We start from the raw sequence: 14,251 nt of genomic DNA, 5'->3' as shown, positions 1-14,251 counted from the left end.
TGCATGTTTGTTGCAAACAGGATGTCACGACTTCTGCCGAAGTCGGTTCCTCTCCTTGTTCAGGCGATCGACATCACCGGTCCATTTTTCATTTTTCATTTGTTTTGTCACACACCTGGTTTTCATTCCCTCATTACGTGTTGTGTATTTAATTACATATATATATATTTTTTTAACCTTTATTTAGCAAGTCAGCAAAGAACAAATTCTTATTTTCAATGACTGCCTAGGAACAGGGGCAGAACGACAGACTTGTACCTTGTCAGCTCAGGGATTTGAACTTGCAACCTTTTGGTTACTAGTCCACTAGGCTACGCTGCCACCCCGACCTTCTGGTGTCGAAGGCTTCATTTAGTATTCTAGAGCACCAACACCAAGTAATGACAGAAGAGAAGCTGCATGTATCTAGTTATAGACAAGTTGACTAACAAAAAGCCTAGTTAATGTCGGAAATTATAAGCCGAAAAGTCCCCCTCATCCCGTCAAAAAATCATCCTGCCATTCCTGGGCAAATTAGGAATATTTTGTTTATTAATGGATACAGAAATACTTATAAGCGGGATAGCAAAAGTGCATGTAAACAGCATATCCTGAACAAGACCTTAAATGGGATATGAGCTATTATCCGGAATACTGTGTGCATCAGTGGTGGCTGGTGGAAAGAGCTATAGGAGAACGACTCATTGTAATGGCTGGAATGGTATAAATGGAAAGGAGTCAAGCGTGGTTTCCATGTTTGATACCATTCCATTCCAGCCATTACAACGAGCCCATGCTCCTATAGCTCTTCCCACCAGCCTCCTCTGGTGTGCATGTAAACATAGTTACTGACAAAAGTATCAACTGACCAATTAGATTACCTAGAAGTGCTCTGCCAACCAAATCCAGATCATGATTGTCTTAGCCTGGTCCCAGATCTATCAAATCGTTCGGCGGGACAATAACCAGAGGAGTTGCAAGACAGCACGAACAGATTTGGGCCAGGGGCAAAATTGTCTAGCCCTCACCTTGCAAAAAAAGAATGAAAAAACATGGAAATAAATTATGAACAAGAGAAATGTACATGAGAGTAACTACATACAATTTAAACAGCACTTGATAATCAGTCAACAGAAGATTGCGTTGATTGACTGAACTGAGAAAGTTCAGGAAACTAGGAGAGCACACTGCCAGTGAGTGACTACATGTCAGTAGGTAGCCTATTCCATACTTGCTTTGGGAAAACACCTTGTCTTTTGATGATCTTTTCAAAAACTTGGAAGTCTAGATATACACTGAGTATATAAAACGTTAAGAACACCTGCTATTTTCAAGATGTAGACTGAAAGCTATGATCCCTTGTCCACCACCCAAAGGACATCCAGCCAACTTGACACAACTGTGGGAAGCATTGGAGTCAACAATGGCCAGCATCCCTGTGGAATGCTTTCGACACCTTGTAGAGTCCATGCCCCGAAGAATTGAGGCTGCGCTTCTACACTAAGCTCAATCTTTTGGAGTTCATTTGGTGTTAAGTCCAAAATATATGATTGTATAATATTATTGTACATGAGGAATAGACAGTCTATATGAAGACTTTTTCTCCAAAAATGCTATATCCACCCATTTCCCCACGTTTTTTCATCAGAAATGATTTCTTATGGGTATCTTCATGGGTGTAAAATATGACTGTTTTCCAACTTTTAATTCATAGATTTTAGATGTGTTTAATTCTTTTATTTATTTCCAAAACTCTATATATCCATTGTTTAGCTGGAATTGTGTATATTTGACTGTGATATGTGATTGTCTCAACTAACTATCTTAAGATGAACGCACGAACTGTAAGTCGCTCTGGATAAGAGCATCTGCTAAATGACTGAAATGTCAAATGTACATATTTTACAGCCTACAGATCTCATATTACTATATTGATTAAAAAAAATTATATTGATGTAACAAATGTATAATTTGTGCAGTTCTTTATGAAAAATGTTCGTTATTTATTACATTTGACCGTGTTAAACCTAGCAGTACTACTTATTCCTCTGAGAGTGAGGCGGATATATAGCGTTTTGCAACAAAACATGATTATTTATCTCTCTGAAATGAAACCATCAAGTAATAGATTCCAAACAATGACATGTCATTGAACAACCCCGTGCCATGATTAGACAGTGAAAAAACACACCAATCTCTTTCACAAGTTCCTTAAACTACAAAAGCTAATTTACAAACATTTCTGAAAATAGATATATAGCGTTTTAGAATGAAACTCTTCATATCCTCATAGCAGCCTAACTGTGGGACTGTGGCCTGGAGTTAGTTGAATAATACCAGGGGTCAGACAAGTAAACACATAAAACAATCATCTATTTTTTGACATAGAACACCAAATGACTGTCATGTGAATATATCATTCCAGAGAATGATTCAAAGAAAACGGATTAGTGTTACTTAATCTTACTCACGCATAGCCTACTAGATTAGACAAGTCAGAGAGTTGGGTGGGGGAGACAACTCAAATCAGATTCTCTTCTCCCTATTTAGTATGGGTAGAGATAGAGCCCGACTGATGTGTTTAAAATAACAAATCAGATGCCTTTCTCATTGAAGACATTGTGTGAACGGTCACTTGTTCAGCTTTTAGAAGTTCCTTACAAAATAAACATTCTGCCATCCAGCTGTGGTTGATCTTGTGAGTACACCTACATTGATCCTGCAGTGATATGCTAGCCTACTGTGGGCTACCCCTAGGCCCTGTTTGGATGGAGAGAGAGAAGGGTAAAAAATGTTGGACATATGCCATGAACTAGTCTGTCACATGATATGGTCTGTGATGTATAGCTAGCTGAGTTGCCCGAGGACTTCTTATACTGAATGCCACCCACCATGTTGACCTTTTCTCTGCAGCTAGAAAACTAAATAAGACTTCACATGAGCAAATTCTGAAAGTCATGATGACATATGGAGCAGGGGAGAAGCTATCGGAGGAAGGGCTCATTGTAATGACTGGAATGGAATCAATGGAACGGAGTTTCCATATGGTTGCTGTGTTTGATACCGTTCCATTGATTCCATTCCAGCCATTACAATGAGCCCGTCCTCCTGTAGGTCCTCCCACCAGCCTCCTCTGGTTAGAAGCTATGCTTGTGAAATGCCATGGTCATAACACTGCCAAGTCATATGTAACATGATATACTGTGTCTGATGAACCCACTGACTGGGTTGGATGTGTACGGTAGACATCCCACACTACCCATTTGTATTTTTGCCTTGCTATCTGTGTCTTCCTCCTCCACAAATGTACACGACTTCGGAATATAAACCTGTAGCAATCGTGCATCTTAACCATGTAGTCCCCAGACCAATGGGGAAACTCCTGAGAAACTAGGCATTCAGCCGCCCTATTGGCTAAGTAAGGTTTGGTTGCTAACGTCGCGCAACCAATCAGCATTTAGTAATGGCATCATCGGTCCTGCTTCGGTTTAAAGGCATGTACAACTCTGGTTCCGGCTGGAGGCTGTTGTGGTCCAGTTGCGGTTGAGAGTACGGTATGGTATCTATGTGGTTGAGTTTCTCTGATATGGAGTTGGTCATGAGGCCAGACTCGGGACTCTGCTGGTTCTGCTGCTTGTTGTTATGGTTGCGGGCGTGTCTCTGGAGAGGGCGCTGGTCGGTGCAGGAGAAGAAGTGAGGCAAAGTGGTCGTTACCATGGTACCCAGCAGGAGGAAACCACCAGCGACCAGGAAGGAGGCCGTGTAACTGCCTGTCAGGTCCTTCAGCAAACCTGCAGAGCGAGAGAAAATGTATTAGAGAAATCCAGAAGTGTAAGAAAGAGAGGGGGGGGGGGGGGGGGGGGGGCAGGCATTAGACAACCATTGGAAGAGGGAAAAGGAGCGGCATATGGGAAAGGGAGGGAAAGAGGGGGTGAGAGAGTGTTAGGAGACTACAGATGGTCACAGATCGGGAAAAGGAGAAAGGGAATGCGAAAAGTGTGAGAGAAAATACAGAGTCAATGGTAGGCTTTGAGGAGACTCCTACGGTAGGTACACCTATAGCTCATCTCTTGGCAGTAGTACTGCGGACTACTTTATCACTGACCTCAACCCAAAGTCTCTCAGAGCGTTCACAGTCAGCCCACTGACACCCCTATCAGATCACAACAAAATCAGTCTACTTGAACAGAGGCAATCATGAGGCATCAAAGCCAAAATAACGGAATAATATTAAGAAATGCTATAGATGGAAAGAAAATAGTGTGGAAACCTACCAAAAAACAATTAGGCAACAACAAATTCAATCCCTTTTAGACAACTTCCTATAAAAAAATGTTTCACTGTAAAAGCGAAGGTGTAAACTTGGCAGTAGAAAACCTAAACAGAGTATTTGACCACTCAGCTTCTCTATCAAGTATAAACAATTAAAGCAGACAACCTAAGAAAATGAACAACAATGACAAATAGTTTGATGAAGAATGCAAAAACCTAAGAATGAAATTGAGAAACCTATCCAACCAAAAACATAGAGACCCAGAAAACCTGAGCCTACGCCTTCACTATGATGAATCACTAAAACAATACAGAAATACACCACGGAAAAAGAAGAGCCAGCACGTCAGATATCAGCTCAATGTAATTGAAGAATCGATAGACTCTAACCATTGGAAAACACTAAACAAACAACACGAAGAGTTATCTATCCAAAACAGAGATGTATCAATAAACCACTTCTCCAATCTTTTTGGCTCTATAACAAAGAACAGCAAAAAACTATACATGATCAAATGGGAATCTTAGAATCAACTTTTAAAAACTACCAGAACCCACTGGATTCTTAAATGACATTGAATGAACTGTAGGAAAAATTACAAACCCTCCAACCCAAAAAGGCCTGTGGTGTTGAGGGTATCCTCAATGAAATGATCAAATATACAGACCACACATTCCAACTGGCTATACTTAAACACTTTAACATCCTCCTCAGCTCTGGCATCTTCCCCAATATTTGGAACCAAGGACTGTTCACCCCAATCCACAAAAGTGAAGAGAAATTTGACCCCAAAAAGTACCGTGGGATATGCGTCAACAGCAACCTTGGGAAAATCCTCTGCATTATCATCAACAGCAGACTCGTACATTTTGCTGAGTACATTGTTTTCACTGAGGAATGTCAAATTGGCTTTTTACCAAGTTACCGTATGACAGACAACGTATTCACCCTGCACACCCCAATTGACAAACAAACAAACCAAAAGAAAGTCAAAATCTTCTCATGCTTTGTTGATTTCAAAAAAGCTTTTGGCTCAATTTGGCATGAGGGTCTGCTATACAAATTGATATTAGGGGAAAAACATACAATATTATAAAATCTATGTACACAAACAACAAGGGTGTTGTTAAAATTGGCAAAAAACACACACATTTCTTTCCACATGGCCATGGGGTGAGACAGGGATGCAGCTTGAGCCCCATCCACTTCAACATATATATCAATGGAATTTGTGAGGGCACAAGAACAGTCTGCAGCACCCAGCCTCGCCTTACTAGGATCTGAAGTCAAATGTCTACTGTTTGGTGTCCCCAACCAAGGACGGCCCACAGCAGCACCTAGATCTTCTGCACAGATATTGTCAGACCTGGGCCCTGACAGTAAATCTCAGTAAGACAAAAATAATGGTGTTCCAAAAAAGGTCCAGTTGCCAGGACCACAAATTCAAATTACATCTAGACACCGTTGCCCTGGAGCACACAAAAAACTATACGTACCTCGGCCTAAACATCAGCGCCACAGGTAACTTCCACAAAGCTGTGACCGATCTGAGAGACAAGGCAAGAAGGGCCTTCTACGCCATCAAAAGGAACATAAAATTCAACATACCAATTAGGATCTTACTAAAAATACTTGAATCAGTTATAGAACACATTGTCCTTTATGGTTGTGAGGTCTGGGGTCCACTCACCAAACAAGAACTCACAAAAAAATGGGACAAACACCAAATTGAGACTCTGCATGCAAAAATATAATCTGTGTACAACGTAAAACACCAAATAATACATGCAGGGTACCCGCTAATTATCACAATCCAGAAAAGAGCTGTTCAATTCTACAACTACCTAAAAGGAAGCGATTCCCAAACATTCCATAACAAAGCCATCACCTAGAGAAAGATGAACCTGGAGAAGAGTCGGTCCTGGGGCTCTGTTCACAAACACAGGCACCGCAGAGCTCCAGGACAGCAAACACAGGCCCCGCAGAGCTCCAGGACAGCAAACACAGGCCCCGCAGAGCTCCAGGACAGCAAACACAGGCCCCGCAGAGCTCCAGGACAGCAAACACAGGCCCCGCAGAGCTCCAGGACAGCAAACACAGACCCCACAGAACTCCAGGACAGCAAACACAGGCCCCGCAGAGCTCCAGGACAGCAAACACAGGCCCCGCAGAGCTCCAGGACAGCAAACACAGGCCCCGCAGAGCTCCAGGACAGCAAACACAGGCCCCGCAGAGCTCCAGGACAGCAAACACAGACCCCACAGAGCTCCAGGACAGCAACACAATTAGACCCAGCCAAATCATGAGAAAACAAAAAGAGAATTACTGAGCAAACTAGAATGCTATTTGGCCCTAAACAGATGTCAAATTGGCTTTTTACCAAGTTACCGTTTGACAGACAACAAACAAACCAAAAGAATACAGAATACCTGACCACTGTGACTGACCCAAAATTTTAAAAAGCTTTTACTATGTGCAGTCTCAGTGAGCATACCCTTGCTATTGAGAAAGGCCGCCATAGGCAGAACTGACTCAAGAGAAGACAGGCTATATGCACACTGCCCACAAAATGAGGTGGAAACTGAGCTGCACTTCCTAACCTCCTGCCAAATGTATGACCATATTAGAGACACATATTTCCCTCAGATTACACAGACCCACAAAGAATTCGAAAACAATTTTGATAAACTCCCATATCTATTGGGTGAAATACCACAGTGTCATCACAGCAGCAAGATTTGTGACCTGTTGCCACAAGAAAATGGCAACCAGTGAAGAACAAACACCATTGTAAATACAACCCATATTTATGTTTATTTATTTTCCCTTTGTACTTTAACTATTTTACACATCATTAAAACACTGTATATAGCCATAATATGGCATTTGATATGTCTCTATTCCTTTGGAACTAGTTTATTTAACTTTGGTTAATTATCTATTTCACTTGCTTTGGCAACGTAAGCATATGTTTCCCATGCCAATAAAACCCTTTAAATTGAGTTGAGAGAGAGAGAGTGAGAGACCAAGACAGACAGAGAGCATAAGAACATAACCGAACGTAACCTAGAGGAGAGGTGGGGGATGGAGAAAGTGTGTGGGAGGTCAAATGGCCAGAGAGTGAGAGCAATAAAGCACTTGGACTGTATGGATATCCAACAGGTAGGCTAAAGGTTTAACATGGTTAGCTAATCATCAACTGATTTGACCCGCTGTTGACCAGTTGACATTTTTAAGTATCAAGAGTACACCAAATATTAAGAACACCTTCCTAATATTGAGTTGCACCCCCTTTTGCCCTCAGAACAGCCTCAATTCGTAAGGCCTGGGACTCTACAAGGTGTCGAAAGCGTTCCACAGGGATGTTGGCCCATGTTGACGCCAAAGTTGTGTCAAGTTGTCTGGTAATGGATCTTAACTCTGAACTAGAGGTCGACCGATTAATCGGAAAGGCCGATTAATTAGGGCCGATTTCAAGTTTTCATAACAATCGGATATCGGTATTTTTGGACACCGATTTTGCATATATATTTTTTTTTACACCTTTATTTAATCTTTATTTAACTAGGAAAGTCAGTTAAGAACACATTCTTATTTTCAATGACGGCCTAGGAACGGTGGGTTAACTGCCTCATTCAGGGGCAGAATGACAGATTTTCACCTTGTCAGCTCGGGGGATCCAATCTTGCAACCTTACAGTTAACTAGTCCAACGCAATAACGACCTGCACTCCACAAGGAGACTGACTGCCTGTTACGCAAATGCAGTAAGGCAAGGTAAGTTGCTAGCTAGCATTAAACTTATCTTATAAAAAACAATCAATCAATCATAATCACTAGTTAACTACACATGGTTGCGTGTCCTGCGTTGCATATAATCTGACTGAGCATACAAGTATGTAAGTATCTGACTGAGTGGTGGTAGGCAGAAGCAGGCGCGTATCCATTCATTCAACCAGCACTTTCGTGCGTTTTGCCAGCAGCTCTTTGTTGTGCGTCAAGCATTGCGCTGTTTATGACTTCAAGCCTATCAACTCCCGAGATGAGGCTGGTGTAACCGAAGTGAAATGGCTAGCTAGTTAGCACGCGCTAATAGCATTTCAAACGTCACTCGCTCTGAGCCTTGGAGTAGTTGTTCCCCTTGCTCTGCATGGGTAACGCTGCTTCGAGGGTGGCTGTTGACGTTGTGTTCCTGGTTCGAGCCCAGGGAGGAGCGAGGAGAGGGACGGAAGCTATACTGTTACACTGGCAATACTAAAGTGCCTATAAGAACATCCAAGAGTCAAAGGTTAATGAAATACAAATGGTATAGAGGGAAATAGTCCTATAATTCCTATAATAACTACAACCTAAAACTTCTTACCTGGGAATATTGAAGACTCATGTTAAAAGGAACCACCAGCTTTCATATGTTCTCATGATCTGAGCAAGGAACTTAAACGTTAGCTTTCTTACATGGCACATATTGCACTTTTACTTTCTTCTCCAGCACTTTGATTTTGCATTATTTAAACCAAATTGAACATGTTTCATTATTTATTTGAGGCTAAATAGATTTTATTGATGTGTTATATTAAGTTAAAATAAGTGTTCATTCAGTATTGTTGTAATTGTCATTATTACAAATAAATAAATAAATAAATATATTTTTTATAAATCGGCCGATTAATCGGTATCGGCTTTTTTGGTCCTCCAATAATCGGTATCGGTGTTGAAAAATCATAATCGGTCGACCTCTACTGAATAGCTCGTTCCATCTCATCCAACAGATGCTCAATTAGATTGAGATCTGGTGACTTGGCAGGTCACTGCAGTAAGCTGAACACACTGTCATGTTCGTGGAACCATTCCAGGACAATCCTAGCCTTGCGGCATGGGACATCATCTTACTGACAAAAATCTATTTGCGGACGGATACAGTTGCCATGAAGAGATGCACCTGATTGGCAGTGATGTTCAGATATCCTGTGGCATTGAAACGTTGCTCCCCTTTAATCAAGGGGACAAGTGTGTGCCAGGAAAACACAATCCACACCATCACCACCAGCCTGCAATGTTGACAGGCGGCATGATCGACGCTTGTGCTCATGTGGTTTTCTCCATTCCCCTGTGGTTTTCTACATACCACTGCAACAGCAGTTTCTTGTTTTTTTGCTGAAAGAGGTGGAACGCTGTATGGTCGTCGGCTACCGTACCCCATTCGTGTGAAGGTACGACGAGTTGTGCATTCTTTTATAGGTCTTTGGGCACCAATGTTGTATTGCACAATTCGTGTCAGCTTTGTCAGCCTCCTTTGTCTTATTTCATAAATGACCTGGCCTGCCGTTGGCTGGATGTTCTTAGGGTGTCTGACTATTCTTGATGGTGAAAAACCCAGCAGCGTTGCAGTTTTTGACACACCCAAACCAGTGCACCTGGCACCTACTACCATACACTGTTCAAAGGCACTTCAATATTTTATCTTAACCATTCACGCTCTGAATGGCACCATACACAATCGATGTCTCAATTGTCTCAAGGTTTAAAAATCCTTCATTAACCTGTCTCCTCCCCGTCATCTACACTGATTGAAGAGGATTTACCAAGTGACATCAATAAGGGATCATAGCTGTCATCTGGATTCACCTGGTCATGTCATGGAAAGAGCAGGTGTTCTTATTGTTTCGTACACTCAATGTATATGGAGCCTCTATTAGGTTACATATGGCCTCTTCTCCCCTTACATGGTACCTCAAGGTCAAGACAGGTCACCCATAAAGACTTGAAACACATGGGGCTAACCTGGGTAAAAGGGGTCATCTTGCTAAAACGTGTTTCTGTGTGAGGGAGCTACGTAAAACTATACGTAGAGGGATGGATGAGCTAGCATGCAGGTGAGGGGTGGGGGGGCAGAATGCAGAAAAGTTCCCAATCTTGACCTCAACCATTACAGGGTCAACAGAACAAAAATGTCCTTAGAGCAACACTTAGGGCAAAGGTGGCCAAACTTGGGGAATAGGAGTGCACTCTGCAATCTATCCCCAATTCCTTCAACATCCAACAGCAGTCAACGGCTGCTCCACTCTTCTCCAGTATCTCTCGTACCTGACAGCGGTGCCCCCAGCAGCCCCCCGACGCTCTCGATCATCTGTAGCAGCCCCAGTGCGCCCAGCATCCGCTCCATGCCCACGATCTCCGGCACCACCGCGAACACCAGGGGAGTCATGGCGCCGGCGCAGAACCCGTAGGCTAGGCTGATGATGAGCAGGCCCGGGTAGGACCCCCCCAGGGAGCCCAGGGGCAGCAAGAGGAGGGAGAGGCCCAACAGGCCCGTCCAGAGGACCAGCATGTGGGGCAGACGGAGACGGCCTAGGTCCGAGGCCCAGCCGGACACCACACGGCCCACGATGTCCGTCACACCGGTGGCTGAGATGACAAAGGCAGCCTGGATAAGATTGAAACAGTTGACATGAATCTATGCATCTACCAATCAGAGCAACAAAAGCTGAACAAAACAATTGGTAATCGATAATCATTTTGGATACTCTAAAATCCCATTGTTTACACAGTGATGTAATTGTGAAATAGGCTCATTCAAACCTGATACTGGGAGAAGCCCTCGTGGCGGCTGTGGGCCACCAGGTGGACGTAAGGCACAAAGTAGCCACAGTTGAAGAAGGTGATGGCCAGGCTGTACGTGAGGAAGGGCCGCTGGAAGAGGAGGGAAAGCTCCAGGTAGGAGTAGGCCCGGTGGAAGATGGAGGCGCAGGACCAGGCACTCTCACCTGGGGCCAGCTGGAAAGAGCGAGGAGAGAGGTGAAGAAGAGCATGAAAGAAAGAGACTGATGCTGAAATAAATTACTTAAAACCTAGAAAGCAGGTCCATCAAACACTGCTGGCACCCAAACAAGACAGCACACGCAAGATTACACAACACAGATACTTGATGTGTTTTGCAACTGTTCCTGTAGTATAAAGGTTGAACCCACATGAGTCCTATTATGAAATGTCAAAACCCAGTTATCAAACATTAGATGTGTTAAGTCAGCCAGAAAGAGAGAGCGAGAGAGAGAGAGCGAGAGAGAGAAGAGGACGTTACAGGAGGTCGATTGTTACTTTGATCAAGGTAATTACCCCAAATTGCTCTGGATAAGAGCATCTGCTAAAATGACAAAAATGTAAATGGATGTTCTTACCGCAGCTACAGCCTTGTGAGTCCCCAGGGGCCTGATGAGGGCCCCGCAGGCCACCATGTTGAGGCTGAGGCCCCCCAGGATGAGAAGGGCCCCCCGCCAGGTGTACATCTCCACCAAGAGCTGGAAGAGGGGTGAGAAGGCGAAGGACGAGAGGCCCACGCCCGTAAAGCCCAGCGCCATGGCCAGGGAGCGCTTCCGGGTGAAGTACTGCATCACTGACGCCACCATAGGAGTGAAGATTAATGCCCAGCCCGAACCTGGAGGGTAGGCCGGAGGGGATAAAGAGGGAGTTATATACTAGATGTTCAGAGTTTTGGACATAAAAGAGAGACAGAAAGTAGCATGTGAGTGTTTTTAGGTCCAAGTGTGTGTGTGTGTGTGTGTGTGTACCTGAGATGACGCCCAAGGTGAGGTAGAGGTGTGTGACGCATGTGGCCTGTGAGGCCAGGATGAAGCCCAGTGCAGAGAGACAACCTCCTGCCATCACTACAGGTCTGGCACCGTATCCATTACACAACGCTGTGCCAAATGGACCTGGGACACACACACACACAGGTTAAACTACCAGTCATTACACTGTGTACAACGGACCAAGGATCATTTATGATCACATGGGGCATTACCCTCCTCTCCTATATACACTGCTCAAAAAAATAAAGGGAACACTTAAACAACACAATGTAACTCCAAGTCAATCGCACTTCTGTGAAATCAAACTGTCCACTTAAGAAGCAACACTGATTGACAATAAATTTCACATGCTGTTGTGCAAATGGAATAGACAAAAGGTGAAAATTATAGGCAATTAGCCAGACACCCCCAATAAAGGAGTGATTCTGCAGGTGGTGACCACAGACAACTTCTCAATTCCTATGCTTCCTGGCTGATGTTTTGGTCACTTTTGAATGCTGGCGGTGCTCTCACTCTAGTGGTAGCATGAGACGGAGTCTACAACCCACACAAGTGGCTCAGGTAGTGCAGCTCATCCAGGATGGCACATCAATGCGAGCTGTGGTAAGAAGGTTTGCTGTGTCTGTCAGCGTAGTGTCCAGAGCATGGAGGTGCAACGAGGAGACAGGCCAGTACATCAGGAGACGTGGAGGAGGCCGTAGGAGGGCAACAACCCAGCAGCAGGACCGCTACCTCCGCCTTTGAGCAGGAGGAGCACTACCAGAGCCCTGCAAAATGACCTCCAGCAGGCCACAAATGTGCATGTGTCTGCTCAAACGGTCAGAAACAGACTCCGTGAGGGTGGTATGAGGGCCCGACGTCCACAGGTGGGGGTTGTGCTTACAGCCCAACACCGTGCAGGACGTTTGGCATTTGCCAGAAAACACCAAGATTAGCAAATTCGCCACTGGCGCCCTGTGCTCTTCACAGATGAGAGCAGGTTCACACTGAGCACATGAGCACATGTGACAGACGTGACAGAGTCTGGGGACGCCGTGGAGAACGTTCTGCTGCCTGCACCATCCTCCAGCATGACCGGTTTGGCGATGGGTCAGTCATGGTGTGGGGTGGCATTTCTTTGTGGGGCCGCACAGCCCTCCATGTGCTCGCCAGAGGTAGCCTGACTGCCATTAGGTACCGAGATGAGATCCTCAGAGCCCTTGTGAGACCATATGCTGACACATGCACATTTGTGGCCTGCTGGAGGTCATTTTGCAGGGCTCTGGCAGTGCACCTCCTTGCACAAAGGCAGAGGTAGCAGTCCTGCTGCTGGGTTGTTGCCCTCCTACGACCTCCTCCACGTCTCCTGATGTACTGGCCTGTCTCCTGGTAGCGCCTCCATGCTCTGGACACTACGCTGACAGACACAGCAAACCTTCTTGCCACAGCTCGCATTGATGTCCCATCCTGGATGAGCTGCACTACCTGAGCCACTTGTGTGGGTTGTAGACTCCGTCTCATGCTACCACTAGAGTGAGAGCACCGCCAGCATTCAAAAGTGACCAAAACATCAGCCAGGAAGCATAGGAACTGAGAAGTGGTCTGTGGTCACCACCTCCAGAATAACTCCTTTATAAGGGGTGTCTTGCTAATTGCCTATAATTTCCACCTTTTGTCTATTCCATTTGCACAACAGCATGTGACATTTATTGTCAATCAGTGTTGCTTCCTAAGTGGACAGTTTGATTTCACAGAAGTGTGATTGACTTGGAGTTACATTGTGTTGTTTAAGTGTTCCCTTTATTTTTTTGAGCAGTGTATATACACATATATATATTTATATACACACACTCACTGACACACTGCTGCATGGCCAACCCTATGGATGTGATCCAGGAGACAGCCTGGGCGCTCTCCTCAAAGTACTGCACAAACTCCACAAAGAAGACCCCCATGCTCCGGATTATCCCAAACACCAGGGCAGAGGTCACAAACAGGGCCCCCACCACCACCCAGCCCCACCCACCATCTGGGGCTGCTGGCTGGCTCTGGTGCGACTGGGGGGCCTGCAGCTTGGCCATGACTGGGAGGGAGGGAGAGAGATGGAGAGAGAGGAAAGGAGATGTTATTTGTGATACTTCAGAAATACCCTGTTTAAACCATGTATTAGAAACACTACATTCTACTACAGCCTTTGCTGTTGAGCCTTTGCTGTATTGCATTGCATCGAAAACATGCGTTACTTTCAGGTGCAGGCTTCAAAGAAACGACATGTCAATCATGCAAGAATGTATCAAACGTGCTTGAATTTGCCTGCTGCTGTGTGGGTTTTCACTGGGTTTCCATAAATGTGCCTTCAAATAAATAGACAATGAATGACATTTAGAGGAAATCGCTTGTGGGTTAAATGGGTAGTCGACCCAAAACAGGTGCTC

General features: G+C 44.6%; 1 protein-coding gene across 4 annotated transcripts in view; it reads right to left on the bottom strand.

Moving 5' to 3' along the window:
• Positions 1-509: 509 nt before the first annotated feature.
• slc16a13 (solute carrier family 16 member 13) overlaps positions 510-14,251 on the bottom strand; it is a 59,678-nt gene continuing 45,936 nt past the window's right edge. For all 4 annotated transcript variants that reach the window (XM_055900820.1, XM_055900819.1, XM_055900821.1 and 1 more), the window contains 6 exons: positions 13,672-13,899; positions 11,817-11,960; positions 11,427-11,683; positions 10,831-11,025; positions 10,336-10,675; positions 510-3,770 (listed from right to left, as the gene is read on the bottom strand). In XM_055900820.1, coding sequence (XP_055756795.1) covers positions 3,430-3,770; positions 10,336-10,675; positions 10,831-11,025; positions 11,427-11,683; positions 11,817-11,960; positions 13,672-13,897 — 1,503 coding nt within the window. In that variant the 5' untranslated portion in view covers positions 13,898-13,899 and the 3' untranslated portion in view covers positions 510-3,429. The remainder of the gene's footprint in view (positions 3,771-10,335; positions 10,676-10,830; positions 11,026-11,426; positions 11,684-11,816; positions 11,961-13,671; positions 13,900-14,251) is intronic.

This window comes from Salvelinus fontinalis, chromosome 36 (assembly GCF_029448725.1).
Source record: "Salvelinus fontinalis isolate EN_2023a chromosome 36, ASM2944872v1, whole genome shotgun sequence".
Lineage (NCBI taxonomy): Eukaryota > Metazoa > Chordata > Actinopteri > Salmoniformes > Salmonidae > Salvelinus > Salvelinus fontinalis.
The sequence above is the reverse complement of the archived record's forward strand: the minus strand, read 5'-3'. Positions and strand labels throughout refer to the sequence as shown.